The sequence below is a fragment of the Rattus rattus genome, chromosome 8 (genome assembly GCF_011064425.1).
Source record: "Rattus rattus isolate New Zealand chromosome 8, Rrattus_CSIRO_v1, whole genome shotgun sequence".
In the NCBI taxonomy this organism is placed as follows: Eukaryota; Metazoa; Chordata; class Mammalia; order Rodentia; family Muridae; genus Rattus; species Rattus rattus.
In genome coordinates this window covers 114,277,922-114,305,415 of record NC_046161.1, presented here as the reverse complement: position 1 = coordinate 114,305,415, position 27,494 = coordinate 114,277,922, and the positions used below count along the sequence as shown (strand labels likewise).

The 27,494-nt window shown below is 47.8% G+C and overlaps 1 protein-coding gene and 1 non-coding gene across 2 annotated transcripts; both read right to left on the bottom strand.

Moving 5' to 3' along the window:
- Positions 1-7,714: 7,714 nt before the first annotated feature.
- On the bottom strand, positions 7,715-7,847 carry LOC116908396. Its single transcript, XR_004388940.1, has one exon. It is a non-coding gene; the product is annotated as a small nucleolar RNA SNORA17 (small nucleolar RNA).
- Positions 7,848-13,090: 5,243 nt separating this feature from the next.
- On the bottom strand, positions 13,091-18,834 carry Clec3b (C-type lectin domain family 3 member B). The gene is made up of 3 exons (XM_032909964.1): positions 18,630-18,834; positions 15,333-15,431; positions 13,091-13,790 (listed from the first exon to the last, which is right to left on the bottom strand). The coding sequence occupies exons 1-3, from the start codon at positions 18,736-18,738 to the stop codon at positions 13,390-13,392; spliced, it is 609 nt and encodes a 202-aa protein (XP_032765855.1). The 5' UTR covers positions 18,739-18,834; the 3' UTR covers positions 13,091-13,389.
- Between the last annotated feature and the right edge of the window lie 8,660 nt (positions 18,835-27,494).

The following is a 27,494-nucleotide window of genomic DNA, read 5'->3' as shown; positions in this document are numbered from 1 at the left end:
CGCTGCTGTCTGTGCCGTTCATGTAGAGGCCCCATGTTCAAAAACCATTTCTTTTCACAGGTCCCACACTGGCCACATGGTGACTGGAAATGTGTCACATCTTGGCAGCTAGTGATGATGTATCCTGATGTCACTGGGTCCCTGGGGCGGATGTTGGAAATGCCTGGTTGCTAACAGGATCTCCCGCTGAATGTGGAACTCCCAATCTGGCTAAACTAACTGGGCAGTAAGCTTCAGGGATTCTCCAGTGTTGCAGGGTATCTAATCATAGTGTGAACCCTGAGATTGTGTTATTTACTGGAAAAAAAAAAACTTTTCTAGTTGTGGTGTGGCTCAGTCCTAGCACACACCTCTGATCCCTCTGGCTGGAGTACAGATTTGCCCTTAGTACACACCTTTAATCCCAAACAATGGAGGTAAATTAGTTACCTTCATGGGTAAAGGAAGCACCCATGTTTGAAAGTGATGTCTAATTGAGTGGCAGACAGTTGAGAGGCAGTTTTTGTTGTTGTTGTTGTTGTTGGGTTTTTTTTGTTTTTTGTTTTTTTGTTGTTGTTGTTGTTGTTGCTTGTTGTTGTTGTTGTTGTTATTTTTTTCAGGGCTGAGGACTGAACCCGGGGCCTTGCGCTTGCTATGCAAGCACTCTACCACTGAGCTAAATCCCCAACCTGAGAGGCAGTTCTAACTACGACCGACAGTTGTACAGAGGCGGGTTGAGGAGAAAACAAGCTAGCCACAGGTGAAGACAGAATGAGTCAGAGAATGAGAAAGAGCCAGATGATTAGAACAGATTGGCAAAACTAGTATGAGGACAAACAGCAATTCAGGAGATGCCTAGAGAGAGAAGCCAGATTTAATCAGTCAGCTTGAAGAGCAGTTTGAGCCAGGCTGGTTGAGTTGAACCAGCCAGCTGGAGCTCAGAAAGAATTCAAAAGGATGAGCTTGTTCTCAGAGGCTGAAAACATTCTAGGCCTAGAGAAGATTGTATGGAGGCTTGAAGCTTCTAGTACTAGGCCTTGGTTAGCAGACTGAGGCAGTAAGTCTTGGAGATGACAATTACACAAGGTGAATAAAAGTTACTTTTACACTCCAGTCTCCCCAGGGCTGGGATAATAGGTATACCTACATGCTTACCTTTTTTTTTTAAGATTGTTATTTTATGTGTGTGAGTGTTTATGTGTATGCGTTACAGATGGTGGTCAGTAGTCACGTGAATGCTGACAACTGAACCGGGGTCCTCTTCAAGATCAGTAAGTGCTTTAATTCACTGAGCCATCTCTCCAGTTCTCTTCAGGGAATAGGGATCCAAACTCAGATCCTTAAAACACACAGCAAGCATTCTGCCAACTGAGCCATCTTCCCAGCCCCCAAGCTAGTGTTTACCAAAAGAAAGTTTTTAAGCTGGGCATAGTGGCACAAGTCTATAATCCCAGCACTGAGAAAGTGGAGACGTATGGACACCTGTAACTCACTGGCAAAGCCAACCTACCTAGCATACTTGAAAAGCTCCAGGCCAGGGGAGGACCCTGTCTCAGAAGACAAAGGGCATCTGAGGAAAGCCACCTGAACCTCCACACACACATATACGAGCATATGCACGTACACACATGTACACACCCCAGAAGCTAAGCAAATGCTAATGCCATGCCCTGGTGCTCCCCAGCCTTCAGAACCACAAGTCAAACAAACCCTTCTTTACAAAATAACCAGTGTCAGCCATTCTGTTAAAAGCAACAAGACTAAGACAAGTTTATTCAGTTATCCCAACCCAGCCTCATATTTGGGTTGCAGGACCTCAGTTTTGATGAGACACAACTGTCAAGTCCCAGCACTGTGTGTGTGTGGTGGGGGGCAACTTGTAAGTCCCAGGAGTGTGTGTGTGTGTGTGTGTGTGTGTGTGTGTGTGTGCCAATTCTGAAGTACCAGGAGTGTGTGTGTATGTGTATGTATGTGTGGTAGTGGTGGTGGTGTGTGGGGGGGGTGTATATGTGTGGGGTATGGGTATATGTATGTATGTGGGGTGTGTGTGTGTGCCAACTCTGAAGTCCCAGGAGTATGTGGTGGGTGGTGGTGGTGGTGGTGGTGGTGGTGGTGGTGGTGTGTGTGTGTGTGTGTGTGTGTGTGTGGTGGCTGAGAGGGGACAGGTGAGGAGGGCCAGCCTTGATTGAAATATGCAGTGGGACAGTCCTTGAGGTGCGGTGGGTAAAGGGTATTAGCCCAGAGACATTAGAAGATCCTGCTGTTAAGTAGCCTATGGATCAGCTCAGGCAGGGCTGTGTGGATAGCAGGCAACCAAGCAGTTGGTGTTTCGGGAAAAGAATAGTTCTGAGTATAAGTTGCTCTCAACCAGACCAACTGTTTGATTGTAGGATAGGTTTGATACTTTTAGTTTGCAAAGTATATTCACTAACATTCATTTCACCTCACACTCAGCCCTGAGCACATACAAATGCAACTAACTCTGAATTGCATAAGTTCTTAGAACCACTTGCCACTCAGGGGAGTACAACCAGCTAGATTTATCTCCTCCCTCTCACCTTCCAATCTCCTTCCTTCTGTACAGTATAAGGAAATCTAAAGAATGTTGCCCAAAATTGTCAGACCTGTGTACATCTACTTACCACCTGAAAGGCAATACCCTCAGGACAAGTGTTGATGGGCAGGAAATCCAGTATAGTCAACAGTAGACACTGAAAGAACTCGGGGGTGGGGACAGACACGGGGGGGCTATCATCCACATGAAGGTCATCTTCAGGAAGTCAGGGACACAAAGACCTTTTTATTGAGACAGAAAGAAGCGTGGGAGTGATGGGCAGGAAGACCACATTACTCGAATCTTTGTCAGCATATTTCCCTCACTTCTGGCTGGAACATTCCAATGAACCTTGACTTCTCGGTATTTTTCTGCATATTCAACCTCTTAGCAATGTGATTGTTTGTGTTATCTGGTGCAGAGCTAGAATCAGAGATGCACCACAGATTTAGAGGACTCCAGTGAATCGCCGGACATGCTGGCTTTTGTGAGTTATTTTGTTAGTTATTTCTGGAACTTAGAAAGCTGGAGAACAGGAGGGGTGATCTCAGGACCAATCCTTGCAACCAGGAAGTGTGAGGCTGGTGGGAGCCACCAACCCTGCTGCTCGGTGACACCACATGTCACTCCTGCAACTCTCAGCCCAGTAGCTCAGACGCCCTGAAGGTCTCAGTTCTTAGAGCTTTAGAGTAAACAGCTAAATAAGGGTCTCGAAACCGCGAGCTGACCCATTGCCCTTGTTTTGTTCACATGGCTTAGTATAAGTAAAGTTACTGCTGAGTTTAAAGCAAACTTTAAAGTTGTCAAAGAGGTGGGAACTCGTTTCCTCTCCAGACACCGTAGAGCTGGAAAGGCATTCCTGACATATATCTGGCTTTCTGCTTGGGCCCGTGGCTGGATGTTCATCTGAAGACAATTGCTGGGTTGTTAAGATGGTTAATTTTGTCTTAACTTTACCGAGCTGTAAGGTACCCAGATTCATGACCAAACCTTATTGGGGGTGAGTGCTATGGCGTGCAGATATTTAAAACCTCATGAGGAAGCCAGGTAAGGTTGTAAATGCCTATAATCCCAAGACTTGGGAAGTTAAGGCAGGAGTTCAAGTCCAGCCTAAGTTACATAAGACTCAATTTTAGGAGAGGAGGAGAGGAAAGGGGACAAAATCATTTCCCTTCCCTCATACTTACATACATGACAAGAAGCTCTTGTTCTAGGGAGGAGCTGTCCAGTGTTTAGCTACCTGCACTGGTTTCCTCAGGCTCTTCACGGCCACCATTTTTCCCCATCGTAAGGTTCTGATTCATGACCTTTATTCCTGAGCAAACTTGGTTTCCCCAGAGGTGTCACTCAAAGACGGAATGAACACCCGACCAAGAAGTAAATTTGTCCTTTTGGCTTACAGTTATTCATCCCTTCATCTTGTCAAGCAGTGAATTATTTACTGAGTGCTAGCTAGGCCCTGGGGGTAAAGCAGTAAGCTTGCTTCAGGCTTCTGGTGGAGTTGAGAATTGGAAGAAGCAATAACAAAAGGCAAATTGATAGGTAATGCATTGTATTATGTAAGTGCTACAAAGCAGAATCCGGGATGACAGAAAAGTTGGGGAAATCGCTCTGAGGAATGATAATCAAATAAACCTGTGTGACATCCCGTTCCCTAGGAAACCGCGATACTGAAAGCCAAGAACAGCGAGGCAGGGTTGGAGAAACTGCAGTGGGAGAGAGAAAGACATCAGCGCAGGAGGGCTGGCCTCAGCACCCTAGCAAAGCCTGGGCCACACCCGTAATCTAGCGTTCTAGACGCTGACGCAAAAAAAAGAGTGTAAGTTTCAGGCCAGCTCGGGTTACACAGGAAGTCCCTGGTTCTTGTAATAAATAAATGAATATCATAATCCAAGTCAAAAATTGACAAAAGAATAAGCGTGACTATACAGAAGACAGAAAAAACAAAAAGCAGCAAGTGCAGAGTGTGGTGGCTCACACCCGTAAAACCAGCTCCTGAGAGGCTAAGGAGAAAGGATCGTTGCAACTTCAAAACCGTCTTGGGCTACGGAGAACATACCAGGCCAATCCAGAACAACCGAAAATCAAATGAACAATAACAAACATACCGACAGGAACTAGGCCTATTGGTACAGCCCTTTCATTCCAGCTACTCGAGTGGAAGCCGAGGCAGGAGGATCAGAAAGTAAAAGCAGAAGCGTGGCTCAGGGCATAGCTCACAGCTCAGTGGTGAGGCACCTGCCTTGTGTGCGCCAAGCTCTGTATCAAATCCCTGGTTAAAAAAACAAAGGGCCAGAAAGATGGCTCAGTGGTTAAGAGCACATGAAGAGAACCAGAGCTTGTTTTTGAAGAACCTGGTTAGGTAGCCTTGAACTTCAGGGGATCTGTCGCCCTCTCCTGGCCCCTCCATAAGCTCCTGCAGTCACATGCATACAGCCATGCAAAGACAGACACATACACACATAATTTAAAGTAAAAGTAAGACTTTTTTAAAAAGGAAACGAGACACAAAAATTGCTATTAGCTAACCATTGCCCTTCGTTTTACATGGTTAGAAAAACCATAAGCAACTGGGTGGTGGTGACAAGCCCTTGGGAGGCAGATGCAGGTGGATCTCTGTGAGCTTGAGGCCAGCCTGGTCTACAGAGCTTCCAGCACAACCAGGACTACACCAAGAAACCCTATTTGAAAATTCAAACAAAACCAAAACCAAATCATAAGCATCTAAAGTCAGAAAGAATGTTAAAGATTTATTTTGTGACCAAACTGCACGTTTTACTGATAATGGACTCTCAGGCCCAGCTGAAGGAGGAAGACTTGGGAAGTGTGTGCTGTAGAGATGATTCTTCAATAGCTAGGATGTGATCTCTCCTCACTTCTGCAACCCTGTGACCCTCCTGTAAATACAGCCTCTTTGACAAAAGCAGACAAACAGAAATTCCCAACAATGATGATAAGTTTGTCATACACTTCTAGTGTTCAACTAGATTACTTTAAGTAACCTATGTATGGATTGATAGCAAGGTCCCTCTAAGATAATAAAGCCTGTGTTTTTGGATGTTTAAAAGAAGAAAGTTTCATTTGCATCCTCCTAGTCAGCGACATTGATTTTTAAAATGAAAAATTGCACTCTGTCAGCCTTGATTTCTTGAACAAAATTTACCTTCAGATTTTTGCCAAGACCTGAGCAGTAATTGAACATGACATCACCTCTGCTTCGGTTTGCATGAATAATATTATTGCTGGCAGCATTAAACCAAGGGGCATTTATCTTTCTGGGCATTTGATTCGATTCAGTTATTTCCAGTCACTCTTACTTAATACCCATTGTGTGCTAACTCCCAAGCTACATGCTGATGACAGAGAAGTTGCCACATAAAGTGCTGGGGAGGGGGTGTATAGGCTCAGGGTGGCCAGGAGGGGAACTGTACACTCAAGGTAGTGACAGTGCTCATTCATTTGCCCAGAATGGCCCAAAGGTAAGGCTGACTCCATCCCATGAGCTACTTCCAATAAAGCTGGTAAGAAACAAGAAGCAAACTACATATGGGCACACACTCACATATAGTTTGTTCTGTTTTTGCAGGGCTGGGAGTAGAACCCAGAGCCTTATAAATACATGTGAGCACTACCAACTACCCCCAGTTTAACAGGTCAATGCAGCGTTAGAGTCATACGGTAACACCATACCTTACCAGCTGGGACCAATGTGGCTAATTCAGAAGGTCACAACCTTAGTCAGTGCTCTGACCATGGCAACTCTCATAAAAGAAAGCATTTAACTGGGGCTTGACTATAGTTCCAGAGGTTTAGTCCATTGTCATCGTGGCAGGGAAACATGGTGACTTGTGGTCAGACATTGTGCTGGAGAAGTAGCTGAACGTTCTACATCTGGATCTGCAGACAACAGGAAGAGAGAGACACTGGACCTGGCTTGGGCTCTTGAAATCTCAAAGCCTACCCCAGTGACACAATTCCTCCAACAAAGCCACACCTTCTCACAACAAGGCCACACCTCCAAATCCTTCCAAGTAGTGCCACTCCCTGAGAACGAAACACTCACTCCAAGTTGGTTCACCTACAACCCATACATCCAGGGTCAGCTCTACTGTGCTATCCAAGCAAGTTGCGGGGGTGGGGGGGCTGCTCTTCCATGTACTGCAGCACATGAGGGTCAAGGCTAGTTCTCTTTGGAGCCAGCTCTCCTGTCTGCCATAGGTGGCAAGGGGTGAGGAGGGTGGTCATCTTTCCCATGCCCAAGTCACCACCACACACAGGGCCCCGCTCTCCCAGGTGCTACAACTGGCTAGAGGCAGGGACAGCTCTCCTGCTCTCACAACCCCAGGACCACATCTCCTATCAAAGATGGTGGAGGGTGAGGTGGGAGAGGAGGGTATCTCTTCCTCATTCACCCCACCACACTGGAGATGAGTGATGGGCCCAGGTCTCATACACTCTTATCCTCAGGGGCTGGCTCACTCAAAGCTCCAGAAATGTGTAGTACAGCAACTGGCTAGGGGCAGGGCCAGCTCTCTTGATCTTATGACCCCAGGGCCAGCTCTCCCATGATGCCTAGGTAAGGGATGGGGCCAGTTCTGCACAGCCCTCAGATATCAACATGTTTCCAGGCAGTCCAGCTCAGGGACCTCTGCCTGGCCTTTGGTGGTAACAGACCCCTGCTGTTCCAGGGCCACAGACATGGACCCCAGTGGCAGCACAGGCCAGGACCCTACCACCATGGTCCCTGGTGGCATTGCTGGATACATCAAGCTGTTCCTCATTATCTTTGAGTCTCCAGTTCTGCCTCTCCAGTGTGCCCACGAACTTCTGTCTCTCCTTTTCTCCCATTTCTCCACCACTTTCTTTTTTTTTTTTTTTAAAGATTTTATTATATATATAGTAGCTGTCTTCAGACACACATCAGAAGAGGGCAGCAGATCTCATTACAAATGGTTGTGAGCCACCATGTGGTTGCTGGGATATGAACTCAGGACCTCTGGAAGAGCAGTCAGTGCTCTTAACCACTAAGCCATCTCTCCAGCCCCCTCTCCACCACTTTCTTCCTCCTCTTCGTGGTGCGTGGGGTCTCTGAGCATCTGAAGTCATCTCAGGAGCGGCCTCAGGAGTGCTATGCCTGACTTGTGCATTATGACACCAGGCGGGGGTCATCTCAGGCTTCTTTGTTTCAGGCTACTAATCATTCAGATGTCCATAGGTCAGAACACTGAGCATAGACATAGCCTCTCTCCTCCCTGCCACCTACTGATGCACATGCAACACAGGAGCCATGCACTGCAACACTTCTAGGGGAAGAGGCACAGGTTTCTTAATCACTGAATCTGAGAAGGACCTGCTAGAGGCAGATGTGGAGACGGGGGTCGTGTGTGAAGAAGATTTCTGAAAAGAAGTGTGAAGGGAGGGGAAAACCTGTAGTATGAGAAACAAAGGAACTCATGGGAAGTGGGGCTGTTTCTATATTTATTTATGTTTGAGACAAGTGTCTTTATGTCATCCAGGGAAGAATTAAACTTGTCTTCCTATATCTGCTTCCCAAGGGATGGGATTCAAGGGTGACTGCCTTGTGGCTGTGATTTGTTTTGGTTTGGTTTGGTTTGGTTTGGTTTGGCTTGGCTTGGCTTTACAAGACAGGTTTTCTCTGTGTAGCCCTGGCTGTCCTGGAACTCACTGTCCAGACTGGCCTCCAACTCAGAGATCTGTGTCGGCCTTCCTAGCTCTGGGATTAAAGGTGTATGCCACCAGGTCTGACTCAATAAGAGATTTTTGTTGTTGTTGTTGATGATGACGATGTTTGTTTTTTGTTTTTCAAGACAGGATTTCTCTGTGTAGCCCTGGCTGTCCTGAAACTCACTCACTAGACCAGACCGGCCTCAAACTCAGGACTCAGAAGTCTGCCTGCTTCTGAGAGGTTTTTAAGAGCCTTCATCGTACATCCCGAGTTTTAAAGTGGGAATGTGCTTTCCTGATAACTCACATTAAGAGACGTAATTGAAATCTTAATCATAAACTGCCTTAGCTAGTGCTTCATGGGTCGTTCAACTTCAGTGGCTTCCTTCATCAGGGGTGATTTGGGACCACAGGTCACACTGGCCATGTTTTCAGACAATATAGTTGTCCCAACTGGAGCAGGTACGGATGATTTGGGTGGGACATGTCAAGGACACGGCTAACAGCCTTCAACACACAGAATGCCCCATACCTAAGTGTCCACTCAGCCAACAACAGTGCTGAGGTTAGGGAGCCAGTGGTATATGCATCTTGAGCAGGCATCAAGGAAAGTGAGGGACATTCTACATAGACCTGTTGAGTAGACATCTACAATGTGAGCTTTCTCATGGAGAAGCTCACTGAGCCAATCCAATAGAGCAGATAGCCCTGACCTAACACAGAGCAGCTGAAGTCAGGCTGCCTGAAGAATAACTTCAGAGTTTTGTCGAAAACCCAGAAGTCTCACTAGGTGCCTGCGGATTCTCAACCTCTTTCTGATTTAAATGACAAGCACCCCACCACATACCTACCTTGCGGAAGCTACAGAAACAATTGCCAAAGGCTTGTACTTTAAGCCCTGATGCCAAGAAAAATACTTTGCACACAGCAACATCCAAAGCAGACATGTTCACGCCTGTCCTGCCATCCTGTCAGTGGAGTTTTGGAATTTGAATTTTCTAGAATCTTCTGAGTTTAGTCAACTCTCAGTGGAAAAATCTCCTCATAAATACTGGATAGAAACATTGAGAGAAGACTCTAGAAGTCTGAGTATTGACATCCCAGAGGCATCCTACCTAGAAAGCATGACCTGGGGACATTTAAAAAGTATGATTGATGTTTAAACTATAAAGCACTTGGAGAACACCTCTAACGCTTAGGTTCTGTGTCTCCCAGTTCATATAAGCCACAGCTCTCAGGGAACCGTGGGACACTGTGGATGACAGAGCGCTGCACGGACTAGAAGAAGCCTGGATTCCGACTCGGTACACTTTGTTCTCGGATGGCATCTGACCCGCAAAAGGCTCTGCCCAGGCAGAGAGACAGCATTGCCTGGATCTCCTGTGATGTCAGGGGTTCGGTTACCTGTGGGAAGCACGTGAGGGTGGAGGGAGGGAGGAATAGTTCCTCCTCATTTCTGCACTCTAGCTGGTGTACTCTGTGGTGGCTGTGCCCTTCACTGAGACACATCTGTGGACCCACTCCACAACCACAACCAGGTCTTTCTGCCGCCCCCTCTACCCACCCCCCGACCCCTGCCACTCCTTGCTTCTGTAGAGGTCAGACGACTACATTTTCACTTTGGCTGGCCCTGCCTTTGAGCTTAGCTCTAGCAGCCCAATGATCTATTGCAAATGGTGCAGAAGAAACCAGAGTTTGGTAGCTGTGTCTCCCCCAAGGCCAAAGGACTAGAAATCTACAGAGTTGGACTCTGCATCGATCTCTTCCTAACCCAGAGCCACTGCTGCAGAAGAACTGAAAATCTAGGTTTATCTTCATCCAAAACCACTTCCCTACTACATTACTGAGCTCTCCTTCTTTCGGATTATTTATGTATGTACATGACTATTTTGTCTGTATGTACATCTGCACACCAGAAGAGGGCATTGGATTCCATGCACCTACAGCTATTGATGGTTGTAAGTAGCCATGTGTGTGCTGGGAATTGAACTCAGGAGCTCTGGAAAAGCAGCCAGTGGCCTTAAACACTAAGCCATCTCTCCAGCCCCCAAGCCCAGCTTAACTCAACACAAACAATAGAAGAGCAACTCTCAGGACCAAGACCAACCTCGTCCCATGGTCCCTGAACTTCAAAACCCAAGAATCCCACCATAAGAGTTGGCTGGGTTGGGTAGAGTGGGCAAGGCTGGTACTTGGCCATTTTAGGCCCATGTCTAGGCTAGCAGAATGTTTGGAGGAGTGCTTTGTACCCAGGTGCTTTCTACAGAGGACAGAAACTCTCAGAGTTCCTCTTCAGCCAGCTCTGAGACTTTAACTTAACCTCCCCTGTGGCAATTTAATTTTAAGATTGTATTAGCGCAGCTGTATTCACAGTGCATGAAACAACAGCGCCCCCTGGTGGAGAAGGAGGGAGTTGTTCTGAGGGTGGGTTTCTTTAACTTTATAAACCACGCTCAAGAAAAGCAAGGAAGAAACTGGCATCAGGCCTCAGAAATAACCCTAAAACTCCAAATGGAGTTGTATTTTTATACAGTTCTGTACTTCCAATCACAAACACACCAACACCAAGTGCAGTCCCCCCTTTTAAATTTGTTGGTTTATTCTGTGTGCATGTGTTTTGCTAGAGCTTAAACCCAAAGTATTGGGCATGCTAAGCAACCATTATACCACTGAGCTACATCTCCAGAAAAATGAGATATTCTTAACCAAATAAAGGAGTTGGGGATCCTTGGTAAGATTTTGGTTTTGTTTTTTTATCTTATTGTTGTATTTGTTTGTTGAGACACTCTCCCTCTGCAGCCCTGGCTGAACTGGAACTCAAAGAGAACTGCCTGGCCCTGCTTCACAAGTGCTGGGATTGAAGATGTGTGCCACCATGCCCAGAAGTTTGTTTGTTTGTTTGTTTGTTTGTTTGTTGAGATAGGTTTTACATCTCAGCAGAAGCTAACCTTGAATGTCCAACATTCCCTCTTCCTCAGACTCAAATTACTGGGATCAAAGGCATGAGCCCCAACGCTTGACTTGGATGAATCTTTTCCCATTTGAGTATCACGAGAACAGGTGTGGAGGGCAGAGGACAGCACTGAGGAGTTAGCTTTCTCCTTCCACCACGAGACACATGCATCAGACTCAGGTCCTCAGGCTTCTATGGCAACCACTGTTAAAACATCTTACTGACTCAGATAAATGTCTTTGTTTTAATGGTTAGAAAGAAGCAAAATTTAGCAACAGTACTATTTCTATTGTTCACTGTTAGGGTTTTAAAGTGGGAGACGGGATTGGAGAGATGGCTCAGCGATTAAGAGCGCACACTGCTCTTGTAGCTCAATTCCCAGCACCCAAATCAGGTGGCTCAGAATTACCTATCCTGCTGCAGGGAGATCTGATGCCTCTGGTCTCCATGGACAAAAACAAAATAAAAATGGACTCGTAGAATGAAACTGTTGGGATGACTAAATTGGTGGGACTGAAAGAGTTTAGTGACAGTGTTGAGACCTCATGCGTGGACTTTTAAGGTACAGGTCACATGGGTTTCATCATTAGAAAGTATCTTGGCCAGTGATCAGCTGACAACTCAGGCTCTTTGCAAAAGGACTGAAAAGTACTAAACTAGCAAAATGATTCTTAGTGAGTCTTATTAACCTGACTTCCCTGATGCCATCCCACAGCTGTTTATACTCTAGAGCAACCCACAACCGGGAAGATCAGGAGTTGACCTTTGAGGAGGGAGGATTTGGTGAATGAAACCCAGAGCTCAAGCCCAGAGTCAATCTGGACAATACAATGTTTCTTTAAAAAATAAACACAGCTGTGAGGACAGGTGTTCTAACCCTGAAACACTCCAGGCTGATGAACAGGAGATCATTCTCTTTCCCACACTGCCCTCTTCTGATGGAAGAAGGCAGTGTTTATTGCCTTCCCAGATTGCCTTTCTACCAGGACCCACAATTTCTTGGGAACAGCAAGATTTCTGTAACAGTAATTAGGGAAATCTACTTGGAATCTGAGCTCTTACCTGGCTGACCAACCTTAGCACAGGCCTCACTCTTAACGTTCCCACACTAACGGCTGTGTCTCATCACCCTGCCTGTGACTTGAATTCCATACAATGATGTCCCAAAGCTAGGCAGTCTGATGGTGACTCTCCCCTGCCAATCAATCACACCATCACCAGCTAGGCAGTCTGATGGTGACTCTCCCGTCCCAGTCAGTCAATCACACCATCACCAGTGTGATCCTGATGGAGAGAGCACCAGAACTGGATCCACAGAGGTGGCCTAGGCCAGGTCACACTAGAAGCCACTCGAGGAAGGGGAGGCATGAGGCTACTGTGTTTCACTTTTGGAGAGTTCTTGTCTTGTGAGACAAGTATTCACGGTGGTGGGAGGGCCCAGGCCTGTAGAATCAGCCCAGTTATAGTAACGCATACTGTCCTGGGTGGGAGAAAACTAAACCAGAACACATATAAGTTCTGCAATATGTTTGACTCAGTGATACTCGTGCTGGTAAGAACCAGTATGGATCCCCTGGCTGCTGGCTGGCGGGCTGGATCATCGACTGACTGTAAGGAGTGTGAGGGAAAGGAACACACTAGCCAGGCAGTGCTGGCAACCGTCATATATGGATCCCGGACCAGCCTCCTTGGGGTGATAGAGGCAGATAGGAATCTCCTTGGGAAGCCTTGATACCGCACCCATCCTTTACCTCACAGCAGCCCCCTGAATGTCAAGAGAAGGGATAGCCCCAGCCCAGATCCCAAACACGCCTGCCAGAATCGGAGTGTGTTGTATTCCAACAGAGGGAAGTAGTGTCCACAGAAAGTAGACTGGGAACGTGACTAAGGCTCTTCTGGGTTTGGCGCCAGGCTCCTGGAATCTTCTTCTTACCATGACCTGCAGATCAGCCCAAGTTCAGGAATTCTGCACCAACTTTATTTGCAAAAAAACAAGCAGAGAGAGGGACAGAAAAGTCTCCGCGCCCCTCTGGGCTCTGCAACAACTTGTCTCTCCCTGAGAAGCACCAGGCCCGCCCCACTCAGCTCAGCCCACCGACACCCCGCCCACATAGCAAGCCTACAAAGCCCCACCCATGAGCAGCGGTCTGCTCTTTGCGGTTCACACCCCTCCCTGGCCCAGGCCCAGCCCCGGAGGGCCGAGATAGAAAAGGCTGGGCTACACAATGGCAAACTGGCAGATGTAGGGCAACTGATCGCGACATCGCTTGTCGAACCACTTGCCGTTGGCTGCGCCGGACAGGGCAGCGCAGTTCTCGGCTTTGCCGCCATCGGGTTGCGTCGTAATCTCCGTCTCCCAGTTCTTGTAGGCCAGGCGGCCGCCGGTCATGTCCACCCAGGCGCCTTCCGCAGCCATGTCGTTGAGACCCAGCCAGAGCTCCGCCTCGCTGCCCACGCTCTGGCGCGCATACTCGAACAGCGCCTCATTCTCTAGCTCAGACAGCGGCGTGCCCAGCGTGCCCCCTTGTGAGATGCAGTCCTCGCTCGCCTCATGGAAGGTCTTCGGTTGGGTGAAGGCCAGGAGACACTTCAAGTTCACCTTGGTGCCCTTCAGGCACACTGAAGGGAGAGATGGCTGTCACAGAAGGTTTGGATGCTCTGAAGCAAAGAGACCTCTTCCAGGCTGACCCCCACCCTTCATTTCATCCCACCCATCTCCTGAAGCCTGCTTGCTCCCACTTCAGGACCCTGCTGTGACCGACACTGAAGAGCCCAGTACGAGAGGACATGGTGCCCTCTTCCTGGAATGGACACCCCTCTGCTGCAAAGGGCCACTTAGCCAGGGGTCACCGACTTCCAGAGGTAAAGAGAGTGAAAAAGTCACCTGGTCTCTGCCAGGGGCAGGATAGTTTCCTGGGCTACAGAGGTTGGCACCAGGCATGGGACCTCAACCTACCACATCTAAAAGGCAGCTTTCCCAACCAACCAGAGCCTCCTAGTATGGAGCCACCAGCTCACACGGCCAGGCATTTACCTACTTGAACTAGAGTCCACACTCTAAGTACTTAGGACCTACCACTCCTGCCTGAGGGCCAGCAAGCTTCCCCATGGGGACAGCACTTTTTTTAAAAAATATTTTATTTTAAAAAGTTTTTCGTGTGTATATGCTTATACCTGTGAGAGTATACCATGTCTGTGTGGGGTTGCCCTCAGGGCAGAGGGCATTAAATCCCTTGGAGCTAGAATTATAGATGGTTGTGAGTCACTGTGTGGGTGCTGGGGACTGAACCCAGGTTCTCTGGAGGAGCAGCCAGTCCTCTTAAGGACTAAGCCATCTCTCCTTCCCCGAGATTTTTTTATCTTATTATTATTTGTTTTGTTTTTGAGATAGAGTCTTGCTGTATGACTCTTGAGTAGCCTGGAACTCATTTTGTAGCCCTGAGTTCATAGAGATCCGCCTACCTCTGACTCCTGAGCGGTGGGGTTAAAGGCATGCGCTAAGGTGCCTAATTTTTATTTTTAAAGTGTGTGTATTGGGGGTTGGGGGAGTTAATGCACACGAAGTGCAGTGCCCACGGAGAACAGAAAGTGTCAGGTCCTTTGGAACTGGAGTTACAGGCAGTTGTGAGCCACCAGACATGGTGATGAGACTCAAACGCTGGTCCTCTGTGAGAGCAGCAAGCATTCTCGATTGTCGTGCCATCTCTCCAGCCCCCATCAGCTGGCAAATCTTTACATTGGGACTGATGAACGCTGGCCTGGTTGCTGTGATTCAGAGACCATCTGTAATGCTACGGAGAGGCAGAGGGGTGGACTGGAAGAGGGTGTGCAGCAATGTGCCCCAGGGCTGTGAGACTAAGTACAGTTCCCCAGTGACTGGCCCTGCTCTAGAACTCTCACTTCCACCGAACAGGGCTCCTGTTAGCATGCCCTCTGGCCTCTGGAGCACCACACCTCCATATCCTCTAGCTATGACCAGACCCAATCATGCCTGAATGGATGGGTCTTACAGATGTAAGTTAGGCAACCTCCCCTGAGGAAGCCGGTGAGGACTCTCTTGAGCTTGGCACTGGCGGGAAACAGCCTTCTTCCTCGATGCTGCCGGTTACCAACCTGGCCCCTTCTTAAGTGTGTTCCTTCAAACAGCTATCCTGCACTTACCGGTCTGTAAGGCTTGCTTCTCCTTCAGCAGGGCCACCTCCTGGGCCAGGACATCCAACCTGTTCTTGAGCTCCTCAAACATCTTTGGGCTCACCAAATCTAGGACAGAGGCACGAGGCAATGAAAATGAAATGAAGGTAGGCAGATGCTCCCTTCCCTGTATGCCAGCCCCAAAGAGGCAAGAGGAAATTCCTTCTCCCAGCCTAGGTCTCTCAGGATCCCTTCCTCTGCCCTCTGTCTAAGGAACCGACCCTCCAGTGGGACCTTTTGGGCTGTTCCTGGTTCTTCTCAGGCTTCTCTATCCTGCCTTTGTCATGGTGGGCTGGGCTTAGCAGGACTTGAGGAAACAGCTCCAGTAGGACCATGGGCTAAGAAATCAGAGGTCAATACCCCTGGGACTGCGGGATAGAGGGGAACACAGGGCTGGGTATGGGGAATAATGTAGACAGCAAGCCCTAGACTGAGTTGAGGGTGTGGAGACACGTGCTCACCAGCACAACTCCACCTTCTCTTATATACAGTGAGAGGACAACGGTGCTCTGAAGTGACTCTGAGGAAGCCCAGGAGAAATGACACAGCACAGGGCGTGTATGCCCTGGCTGCACTGGGGGAGAGCAGGGAAGCCACTTCCGACAGAGCAGCCACTGCAGCCAGCCCTATGCCATGAGCAAGCACCATCCTGAATCTCCACCAGATTCAAATGACCGGCCCAGGATGGTAGAGCAGCTTGCCCAAAGCTCTGATCCAAGTAGCCACAGAACCACACTTTTCCCATCTGCTTCATGATACATGGCATCTCTAATAGGGACTGCCTGTGTAGGGAAGGGACTATGAGTGTGTGTGTGAGTGTGTGTGTGTGTGTGTGTGTGTGTGTGTGTGTGTGTGTGTGCTGAAAGCTGGGTGAACCCCTGTCTTTCTGAAGTCCCAGGGGTTCCCAGAACCCCTTGGCTTGAGGCAAAGGGTAGGGACCTCCAAGGACACTTCATGTGAAGTCCACGTTGATGAGGTCAGAGTCTTTGTCCACCCACTAGAAGCCTTGCCAAGGAATTATGGCCAAGACAGACTTGCATGTACAAAAACCAATGATGTCCAGTGATCATCAAGTGTGGGGAGAATAACACCCAGAGGACAAGAGCAAAGCAGACAGGGCTGGAGCCAGCAACCAGGTCACTCTGAGCTTCAGCCCCTGGGTTTGCAGACGTCTGTATACATCCAAATGTAGCACCCAGCACAGGGTAATGTAGATGCTGTGAGTCATTGGGATAATGTTAGCTCAATCTCCCATGGGAGCCACCCGAGACCAGAGCTTGAGTGTGGCCATTACTGAAGACTGACCCCAGCTCCGACCCTCTCCTTCCCCACACGACATGATTTACAAGACTGGTAAGAATTTGAGACACTGGCAACCGTTTTCCATGTTCAGAAATTGTTTGCTTTGGATGTGCATCTGTCACACAGTATGCCCTGGTGTCAAAGTTGGCAACGCTGAGATAGGAACCATACAGGGGCTGGAGAGATGGCTCAGTGGTTGAGAGCACTGACTGCTCTTCCAGAGGTCCCGAGTTTAATTCCCAGCAACCACATGGTGGCTCACAACCATCTGTAATGAGATCTGATGCTCTCCTCTGGTGTGTCTGAAGACAGCTACAGTGTACTCACATATAATAAATAAATCTTAAAAAAAAAAAAAAGAAAGAAATCAAAACCACCCCAAAACCTCCTTTCCAATCCAGACTGATCCCCGTAGAAGTCATCTCTGCTACATTGGGGATCTTTCTGGAATAGTTCTCTACATATGCAACAGATATTTACTTTTAGCCAAATTTTCTAAATAGTCATTGACATATGTTAGTTGCTCAGGCCAACAGGGTTCATCTCCATACACGTCTGGCTATGATAAATCCCTTTGTTAAAGGGAAGTCAATATAGTATACATTCTGTTTTGAATTTCATTCACATTATAACCTCCGTCTTCAGTATTTCGATTTTGCCTGTTTTTGAAACAGGGTCTCCTTATGTAGCCTTGGTTGGACTGGAACCCACTATGTAGACTAGGCTGTCCTCAAACTCACAGAGATCCACTTGTGGGTCCCCAGAGCACTGAGAGCAAAGGCATGCACACCACACCCAGCTTTGTCTTGTTTGCTTGAAGCTCTAAGATGGAACCAGGAAGTCACACAGTCTCGTCAGCAGTCACACCAGAGCACAACGGGAAGCTGCTTAGTTCTAACCCTGGAAGTTTGTTTTGTTACACTTTTTTTGAGATGGGTTCTGCAGCCTTGGCTGGCCTCAGATTTGCTATACAGTTGAAGATACCCTTAAATTAGAATTCTCCTGCTTCCACTTCCAGAGCGCTGTGGTTAAAGCGTGTTCCCTCACTCTGGATTTCATGTGATGTTGAGGATCAAACCCAGTTTCTTGCAGACAGTAGGCAAGCACCCTGCCACTGAATTCTGCCTGTTCTTTGCTGTAGCCTTGTGCCCCAAAGATGCTGATCTGTGTAATTCATTGTGGAGATTCAGAAGGCCTGTAGACTTCTTCACACCCTCCCCTCTCTTTGGCTGGATTCTAGGGCCCCCACTTCTCTGAATTTTCCTGCCATCCTCCAAGTTTTGTAGGGGTGACAGCCTCAGCCATTTCCAGAACATTCTGCTTTTTCATCTCCACCCATCCCAGGATGACCTCACTGCTAACAGGACTGTGGAGGTAGGTCTCAAACCCTCAACGTTTCAAAAGAGAACAGAGATGTTCTGAGCTCAATCTGAGGTGACAAGGCTGACACCCCATGGAAGTAAGAGTCCATCTCTCCCCATTTCCCCTCTTGGTGCAAAGCAAAAGTTGGTCCGTGGGGGATTTTATATATTTTATATTAATAAATGTTAACTGCAAGTCTTTGAGCAAATCCCACCCTCCTGGGCTCAAGGTTGAGGAAACCCAGGATGATGCTCCCTGTGGGAACTTGCCGCCTCCAAGCCAGAGGTTTGATTTCTCTAACACATTGGGTGCCAGAGAGGGAGCAGATACTAGTTTAGAAACCTAATAAGGTTATTCTCCATTCTAAGAGTCAGGGACTCTTGAACCTCTGACAACCACTCTTCCTGTGAGAACTCCCCAAGCACCAGAGGGTCTTTCACTCAGGGCCCTAGGAGGATTCATCAAGATCAGACATGAAGGGAGGATCTTGAGGTAACTAGGAGGGCAGCTGTCCCCAGAGTGTGGGGAAGGGTGAAGGCTCCTTAGAAGATAAAGGAAAAGCTTCCTCTAGGGCATTGGGAGGGGCAGCTGCCCACTGCTTACCTTTCTTGGCAGTTGCAGCCTTCTTGGTCTTGGGGGTGGGTGACTCTGTAGTGGCCTGGGACAGGAAGGAGAAGAGGCAGAAGAGCAGGTAGGTACCCCAAAATCCCATACTGCTGCTGCTGGCTGCAGTGCCTGGGTCAGAAAGCAGTGGCCACTGCAGCCTGGGCTGCACGTCTTAAGGCTGTGCACACAGGACCTCTGTCTGGGAAGCCCTCCCAAAACTTGGCTGAAGACATAGAAAAAAGAGAGAAAGAAAAAAAAAAGTGAAGCAAGCCTGCCAAAGGAGAGACTTGGGAGACATAGCTACACTGCTGTGGACAAACACCCAGCAGCCTGGCCGGCCTCCCAGAAAGTCAGCATTTCAAAGGATGCTGATAGCCAATAGCTGTCAACGTTCAATCCATCCAGTGATTATCTCTGGCAGGAGCCAGGTTGGCCCTGGCATTGGCTTAATGAATCTCTGCATCCACAGAGTTGTTCTTTCCCATTTTGTTGAAGCAACTGTGGGTCCTTCCTCACAATTTTTATTTCCCTCAGAAATCTGTCCTGAAGCCATTAGAGAGACAGAGCAAAAGAGGGGACCACAGCAGAGAAGGGACCCAAAAGGCCTTAGAGCAGAGGTGTCAGAGAGGGAGCCAGGGTCATGTCTCCTGGATGTGCATCCCAGGGTATCACAGCTTTGCAGGACAGAGGGAGGCATAGCCGGGAAGGTGGAGGTCCTGCTACAGTGCTGGACTCCAAGCATGGGGAGGAACCATGCAAGCCAGGGAGTGGTGGCAGAGACCACAGGAACACGGATGGCCTAAGCAGACCCTAGTAAAACAGTGGGAAGCAGGTTTTGTTTCAGAGAAGGAATTTATGAACACGCAGAAAGAGGAAACTGCAATGACCCCCGTAGGTGTTCATAGTGTAGGGTTAAAAGCAGGGTTATCGGTGGGCCCCTGTGACTGTGAGCACATTCAGAGACATGTGTATGTGTAACTGACATAAGAACGCAGATTCATCTGATTCCCTGCTGTCCCTAGAAGGACCTTATGGCTACAAGCCCTGCAAGGCCTTGAGTCCTCCTGGTATGTAAGCACAGAATGCAACATACTACTCAAGGGTTCAGAGCATGGCAGAGATGCTGGGTCCAAGGCTGGGACAGGAGATAAACCCAAATGTATGCTAGAAATCAAGCTTAAAGACTGCTGGGGACCCATCAGTGGGTATGGCCAGCCTGAAGGAGCTGCCTATGGTGTGAGCCCACTGGTGTTTGGAGATGATGCAGGGTGGGAACTACATCACACTAGCATCAGCATCAGGCTGGAAGAGGTGAACACACAGTTCAGTTCCACATATAATTCCGGAAAGGACCCTTGGGGCAATTGATGGGATGTAAGGCACACAGGGCAGAGCTATGTCCTGTCCCAGCTCCAGTGGGGATGCTACAATGTGTGGCCATGTTTTCACCTTTAGACAGCAAGGCGGCCCAGATGGACTGCTTATTCAAAAATGGCTTCTGGACATAAGGGCCTTCGTAGAGTAGTTGAATTATCTGTGAATACAATCTTTTATAAAACAAAATGCAGGGGTGGGGGTGTGGCTCAGTTGGTAGAGTGCTCGCCTAGTGTGCAAGAAGCCCTGGGTTTGAGCTGAGCACGGTGGCTCGTACCTTTAATGTCAGCCCTCAGGAAGAAGGGGCAGGTGGACCACTCTACAGAGTGAGTGTCAGGCCAGCCGGGACTACACAGAGAGACCCTGTTTCAAAGACCAAAAATCAAATAACAAAACAAGAGCCTTGGGTTTGATCCTTAGCATGTAATAAACAGGGTATTGCACACATCTGTAATCACAGCACTTGAGGGTCTGAGGCAGGAAATTCAGGAGTTCAAAGCCAAAAAAAAAAAAAAAAAAAAAAAAAAAATGCAGTACCATGTCATTCAGCTTTTCTCTGATCTCTGAGCCAGCCTTGATCCATCTGGCTGGGGAGGGGTTTGTTGTCCAGGCCCAGGAGAAGGAACTTAGATGGTTAGCCAGTGACCAGCAGGAAGCAGAACATCTGCAGAGCCCCTTATCCAATGGAAAGAGCTCCGCCCACCATTTTGTAAGCAGGAGAGGGTTCATACTCACAGCTGTAACCTCAAGTGGGATAATCTGGGGACTGGCGATTGCATAACTTAACAAGTTGTCTCGCTTCCAGGAAAACTGGGTGGGTAGAAAATGCAGGGAGAAGTTAAGAGTTCTTTTTGAAAACAAACAAAAACTCCTTTGCTTTCCCAACTCCTCACCACGGCCTGACTCCATTACAGTCAACATAAAGAAATAGCAGGGGTTGGGGATTTAGCTCAGTGGTAGAGCGCTTGCCTAGCAAGCGCAAGGCCCTGGGTTCGGTCCCCAGCTCCGAAAAAAAGAAAAGAAAAGAAATAGCAAGAACCTAAGTATGTTAGTCTAAGGCCTGTTTCCCAAAATGGGCCTGACTGTGGAGACCCTGCCCTAGTTGCTGGGGAGGTTATTCCAGGCTTACAAACCAGGGGAGAACCTTAGAGGCGAGCATATATTGAGAGCGGTGTAAGCCCATGTTCCTCGCGGTCATAACAGGTCCTGGAGATGCATAGCAAGGACCCATGTTGTGCCTAGAGTTTGCAGTCAGGCATCACTAGGCTCTTAACTGTCAGAGCTGGCAAGGAGGGAAGACTTGGCCAGGGCAGAGGAAGAATAGGGATGGTGGCCCACATGGGGCTCAAGGAAAAAGAAGAAATAACTTGTAGCTGAGTGACAGAGTGACATATCCTGGATCCTCAGCATCTGTGGGGACAGGGACAGGAAGGGGGCTGACAAGATAGCTAGACATGCAGATGGAGATACCAAGCCGTATGAAAAGATTGGAGTCCAGGAGTAAGCCACACGGGATGCTGTGGTCAGAACGTACTTTGGAAAAGGTATGTGTCCCTCTCAGGGAGGCAGGCACGCTGGGAACTAGCTGTCTAAAATCAATCCCAAGCAGGTTCCACTTGACCTTCAGGAGCGACTCTTTCCACTTAATCTCGCAAGTAAAGCCTGAACCTTAAAGGTCAGCTTGTGGGGGTTATAGTAAGTAGCAGGCAACATCCTGGGTTGTTTCACTTGCAGGACTTTGAAAGGGATAGGTGTGCACACATTGCACGGAGTTCCACACAAGCACAAGGAACTCCACTTGTGCTGCTACCAATGTCTTTGCTAGAACTAGGATAGTCAGAAGGGCATGGTGTCTTGGCTTGGGGCTTCCCCAGACTTGGACCCGCTGTGTCTCCACAGAAAAGTTTGCACAGCTGGAGATGCTCCAGCAGTTTTGAGGGAAGACAATTTGCCACCCAGCTTTAACCGTGTGCCCATCAGTGGCAAGCGTGGCAACCGCGGAATGTTTCAAAGCCAGGAGTGGTGGCTCATGCCTGTAATCCAAATGCTCTGTCTGGATGCTGAGGCAGAAGGACTGCCACCAGTTTGAGGCTAGCCTGGACTACAGAGACACTGTCTCGACATAAGAATGCTTTACAAGTACAATACTTCAGTAAAGCAAGACTCTGCAGGTAAAGGCCATTGCCTCTAAATCTAATGACCTGAGTATGACTCTCAGAGCCCAAAAGGTGGAGAGGACCAACTTCTGTGGGTGCTTCTCTGACTTACACACACACCATGAATAATGCCCACGTACATATACGAATGCTCATCCATTTATTCTTATTTTAATATACGCATTAGATGTATGAGTGTTTGTACATGTGCTCTTGGAGGCCAGAAGAGGGCACTGTATCTCCAAGAGCTGGAGTTGCAGACAGTTGCGAGCTGTCTGGGATAGATGCTGGGAACTGAACTCAGGTCCTCTGGAAGAGTGGGAACAGCTCTAAATCATTTTTTTTAAATCGATGCCGTGAAAAGCTCATTGCCTTGTGTATTGTGTAAAAATGGTACTCTGTTCAATGAAAGCATATATCACTGTTTATGTAGCCCCTCTGGGGATTTTAATGAAAATGGCTCCCATAGGCTCATAGGGAACGATGCTATTAGGAGGTATGGCCTTGTTGGAAGAAGTGTGTCCCTATTCCTTTCCTCCCTTTTGGAATAGTAATGTTTATCCTATATGTTTATTGTATGTTGGAAGTATGCCATCTGCTCTTTAAATTCTATTTATTTTAAAACATCTTTTTAGATTTATTTCATTCACGTGAGTGCTTTGCCTACACATGCCTGAGGAAGTGGTGAGCCTCTATGCTACTGGTGCTGGGAATCGAACCTGGGTCCTTTCCAAGAACAGCAAGTACTCTTCACCACTGAACCAATTCTTCAGCCTGAGATCTGCTTTTTTATTTTTATTTTAACAGGTGTTCCGGTTAAGAGATCCCTGAGTCTCTAAAGACTTTTAAACCGGGTTGAGGTTGGGGACTTTTAAAGTTGGACTATATGATATGGTTACAAGCCTATGGGCCGTCGGGGGTTGGAATGTGGTGATTTGAGTGATAATGGCCCCCATCATAGGGGATGGCACTATTAGGTGGTTTGTCCTTGTTGCAGGAAGTGTGTCACTGGGAATGGTCTTTGAGGTTTCAGATGCTCAAGACAGGCCCAGTGTCACTGTCTCTCAACTACATTATGCCTGCATGCCACCATGCTACCTGTGACTGACAATAATGAACTAAACCTACGAACTGTATACTAGCCCCCAAATTAAATGTTTTCCTTCTGAACTGTAAGCCAGCCCCTGTGAGAGCAATTCTCTGGAGAGCTGTTGGTCACCAGCCAAAAGGACAAAGGGAGCAGAGTTGACAAACAGGATTTGGAAGGCCCACAAGTATAACAGAAATGACTATTGAGATCAGCCTCGGAGAGGCATTTTAACTTTAATCAGGGTGAATCATGGACTATACAGTTTGGGGGTAAGGGGTTGTGGATTTCTAGGGTAGGTACGTATCATTGGCTACAATTTTGCATATTTATTTGCATGGAGAGGCATTCCAGGTGCTTGCTGGACAGGTTATTAGGGAAAAGGAAGCTGAATGCTGAATCTCACCAAAGCTACTTGACATTCCACAGGTAGGTGGCTGGGGGTGGGGTGGGGTGTTGAGCTTCCCAGACAAGCTCGTAAAGGAATACCCCATTTTGCAGAGCTCAAGGGAGTTGCCTGGACAATGGTAGACTCTAACTTAATTAGCAGGGCCCAACAAGCCCCCAGTCAAATGTTTTCCTTCATAAGAGTTGCCATAGTCATGGTGTCTCTTGACACCAATAGAAACCCTAAGACAGAACTGGTACCAAGAGTAGGCTAGACCATGGTTTTGTTTGGAGGAATATGGAATACAATGGGACTTTGGATTAGGAAAGCAGTTGAATCCTTTAAGTGGAACTTAATGGGCCATATTAGTAGGAGCATGGAGGACAGTGGCGGTGAGGATGATCTGACCTGCGGGGTCCAGCTCAAGAGGTTTCAGAGGAGAATATTGAACATGAGATTTCGGAGGAGAACATTGAACATGCGGTCTAGAGACGATTCTTGCAATATTTTGGTAAAGAACGTAGTTGTTTTCTGCCCTTGTCTTAAAAAAAAAAAATAAGTGTAAACAGATTAAAGAAAAGCCTGGTGCTAAATAGAATAAAAGGAGTCACCCAGCTAGGCTTGCAACTTGTGAAAAAGAATTTAAAATGAGAGGAATTAAAGAAAAGCTCAGGGCCAGGCATGGTGGTGCACACAATTAATCCCAGCCCATGGAAGGTAGAGGCTGGCAGATCTCTGAGTTCAAGGCCAGGCTCATCTATAGAGCAGGTTCCAGGATAGCCAAGCTTAGGCAGTGAAGGGAACTACTGAAAACAGAAAGCTGGTAAAATGTATTTGAACAAGGGGGCCATGTTCTAGTCCCATGGTTTCAGCTTTAGAGTCGGGGTTCTGGAATCTCTCTCCACAACTAAGGAAAGGCACTGAGGCCAGGCATGTGTCAGAGGTGTTCCTGCCTGGAGGCAGCCTAGAGTGGTTACTGCGTAAAGCTGTGAAGGTGAAGCATGGATTGGAGACCCCAAATTACCGGAGATGCCAGAGCTGTGGGATACATGCCGAGTGAAGCTGCTACCAGAGTGGAAACAGATCAAGAGCAAGAAGTGTGGTGCAGTCAATAAGCTGAAAGGCGTTGGAGATTTGAAGAGCACACTGACATTAGACACGGGTATAAAATGAGTCTGGAGTCTGCCCAGTGTGGAGAATCTCCTGTGCAATGTGTGGGAGCATCACCTGTTGATAAAATGCTGTTGGCCTATTAGCTTAGGCAGGAAATAAGAGGTGGGAGTTCCAGCAGGGAAAGGGAACTCTGGGATAGAGTCAGGCATGGGAGAGAGATGTACCCTGAAATCTGATAGAGATGGACATACGAAACTGAGGAGAGGTAATTAACCGTGTGGAAGACAGAATAGTTTAAACAGGAGAAATAAGTTTTGTGCTAGCGGGAATGAGAAAAAGTCTGTGGCCTAAGCATTTAGTTATAGCCCTGTTGGTTTTCACTCTTGCCTTGGTCCAGTACTTCCTCATTATGCCCCACCCCCATCCCCTTCGGAACAGTCACGTGTATCTTATGCCATTCTTTGTTGGGAGTATGTGATCTGCTTTGTTTTGACTTTACAGGGGTCACAGTTAAGAGATTCCAACGAGTCTCTGAAGAGACTTTGGACGTTTTAGGCAGGGTTGAGACTGTTAAAAAGTAGACTATGATAGGCTACAAGCCTATGGAGGCCAGGGTGTGGAATGTGGTGGTTTGAATGAAAATGGCCCCATAAGACTGTAGGGAGGAGCACTATTAGGTGGTGTGGCCTGTTAGAGTAAGTGTGAAACTGGGGTTTCAGATGCTCAAGCCAGGCCCAGTGTTACTCTCTTCCTACTGCTGCCTTTAGATTCAGATGTAGAAAACTCTCTCTCTCTCTCTCTCTCTCTCTCTCTCTCTCTCTCTCTCCTCCCTCCTTCCTCCCTCCCTCCCTCCCCCCTTACCTCTCTGGGACTATGTCTAAACCTCTGAAACTCTAAGGCAGCCCCCAATTAAATATTTTTCTTTATAAGAGTGGCCATGGTCATGAACCCTAACTAAGACAGCCCCATTTAGCATTTTGTCATTTTTTTTTTTAATTGTTTCAGTGGATTTCACAGATAAAGTGGCCCACTGTTTCTCACATCTGCCTTAAAGAACAGGTTGGGAGTGGAGTAGTGGTGCTGTACACTAATCCTAGCACTTGGGAGGCAGCCTGGTCTACGGAGTGAGTTCCAGGATAGCCAGGGTTACACATAGAGAAATCCTGTCTTAAAAACAAACAAACAAACAAACAACAACACCCTGTAGTACAGCCAATCGAAACTTATCCTTGACAAGCTTATAAATAAAGGAGCTCAGGCTGTAGTTATTTGGCTTAGACAATTACCCCTAATCTACTCTTCTATGTGTTGGCCTGGCTACCTCCCCAGCAGTATACTCCAGACACTTGCTGTTTCTCTTGGCCATGTGTTCATGGTCTCTCTCCCTCACGGCAGCTTCCTTCTCCCTCCTCTCCTCTCCTCTGACCTCTAGCCCAGGAATTCTAAACCCGGCTGTCTCTTCTGACCAGTTGTTGGCTGTCAGCATCTTTACAGACCAGAGATCATCTATCCTGCTGTCTCTCAGTATATGATATTCCTATAGGATTGAGGTTGGCTTCCAAAATATTACCCAGTGGGCCCTGGGCTTAGCCCCTGGAGCAGTCATTCACTCAGGAGGCTAGTGACTGGACACCATGTCCTTTGTCCCTCCTCCAGGTTCCTCCCTCTCTTTCCTTCCTGTTATTCCTCTAAGTTTCCTGCCCCAAGTCCTATCCCATTGTCTATCATAGTCCTGGGCATATGTCCAGGGCCTTCTACATACTGGGTAGTCAAGTATGCTACACCCCAGCTCCATTTCCTGGATTTTTTTGTTTTTTAAATCTTTTGTGGTGCAGTTCTCAGCCTATGCATGGGGCCCTTGTGGGCAGTCTGTACTTCCTGCACAAAGCCCTGGGTGCATAACAGCAATTCTAGTTCGTCTGTTGTCCATGCTGACCTTGGATCTGTAAAGCATTCATATTCTCTTGTCCCGTTTCTCTCTAACCAGGTGAGCAGCACTAGTACTGCCAGCTGCAGTGGATTCTGACAGTGGATTCTGACCAGCCATCTGGAGCCCTATCATCTTCATCCCCCTCCAACTACAGATCTGTGGAACTGTCCCCATCACGTGTCAGAGGAGAGTGGGCGGGGCTGAGTTTCAGCCAGGGCAGACATGCAAGATTAATATTTCCCCAAGGAAATGTGTGCTAAGTTCTCCACCCTCAAGGCTGTCTTACTGTGCTAAGTGTAGATGCACAGAGGCAGAAAACTGAGGGGAGGATCAAGGCACAATGCAGTTTTCCAGCACTGGGTTTTGTTTTTTTGTTTGTTGGTTTGTCTCCCCACTTTGAAAACTTTTTCAAGTCAAAACTGAACAAAACAAGATCTGGGCACCCCACCCATATCTGCTTAAACACGAGAAATCTGGCCCAGCATGCAGCTGGCCCTCACACAATCCCTCACAGATGTTTCCCTTCAGCCCTAGCCCTGCTGGACCTGTGTCAGCAGCAGTGTGGCCTAGCCTGAGGCTGACTTCCCACACCCTTCAAAGGTCAGGGCATTCAGAATACAGATTTCCAACATGAAAACAAGGGTGGTCCTATTCCTTACTAAAAATCAAACACAAACAACCTTTGACCCTGGCCATCTGTTCAAGTATGTGGCTCTGCCCCTGTGTCCTGGTGCCTGTGTTGGCTAGGCCGTGGGAGGCCAGATGTGGCCTACCCAACCTAGTCTCAAGGGCTCACAATACTTGAGGATAGAAA

What these genes read in the sequence shown, in the direction of transcription:
- Clec3b (XM_032909964.1), bottom strand. Translation starts at nt 18,738, where the DNA reads ATGGGATTTTGGGGTACCTACCTGCTCTTCTGCCTCTTCTCCTTCCTG. An exon ending in GGCTGCAACTGCCAAGAAAG is followed by an intron (nt 15,432 to 18,629) that starts GTAAGCAGTGGG and finishes CCTCTGTCCTAG; the next exon opens with ATTTGGTGAGCCCAAAGATG. An exon ending in GAAGCAAGCCTTACAGACCG is followed by an intron (nt 13,791 to 15,332) that starts GTAAGTGCAGGA and finishes CTCTCCCTTCAG; the next exon opens with TGTGCCTGAAGGGCACCAAG.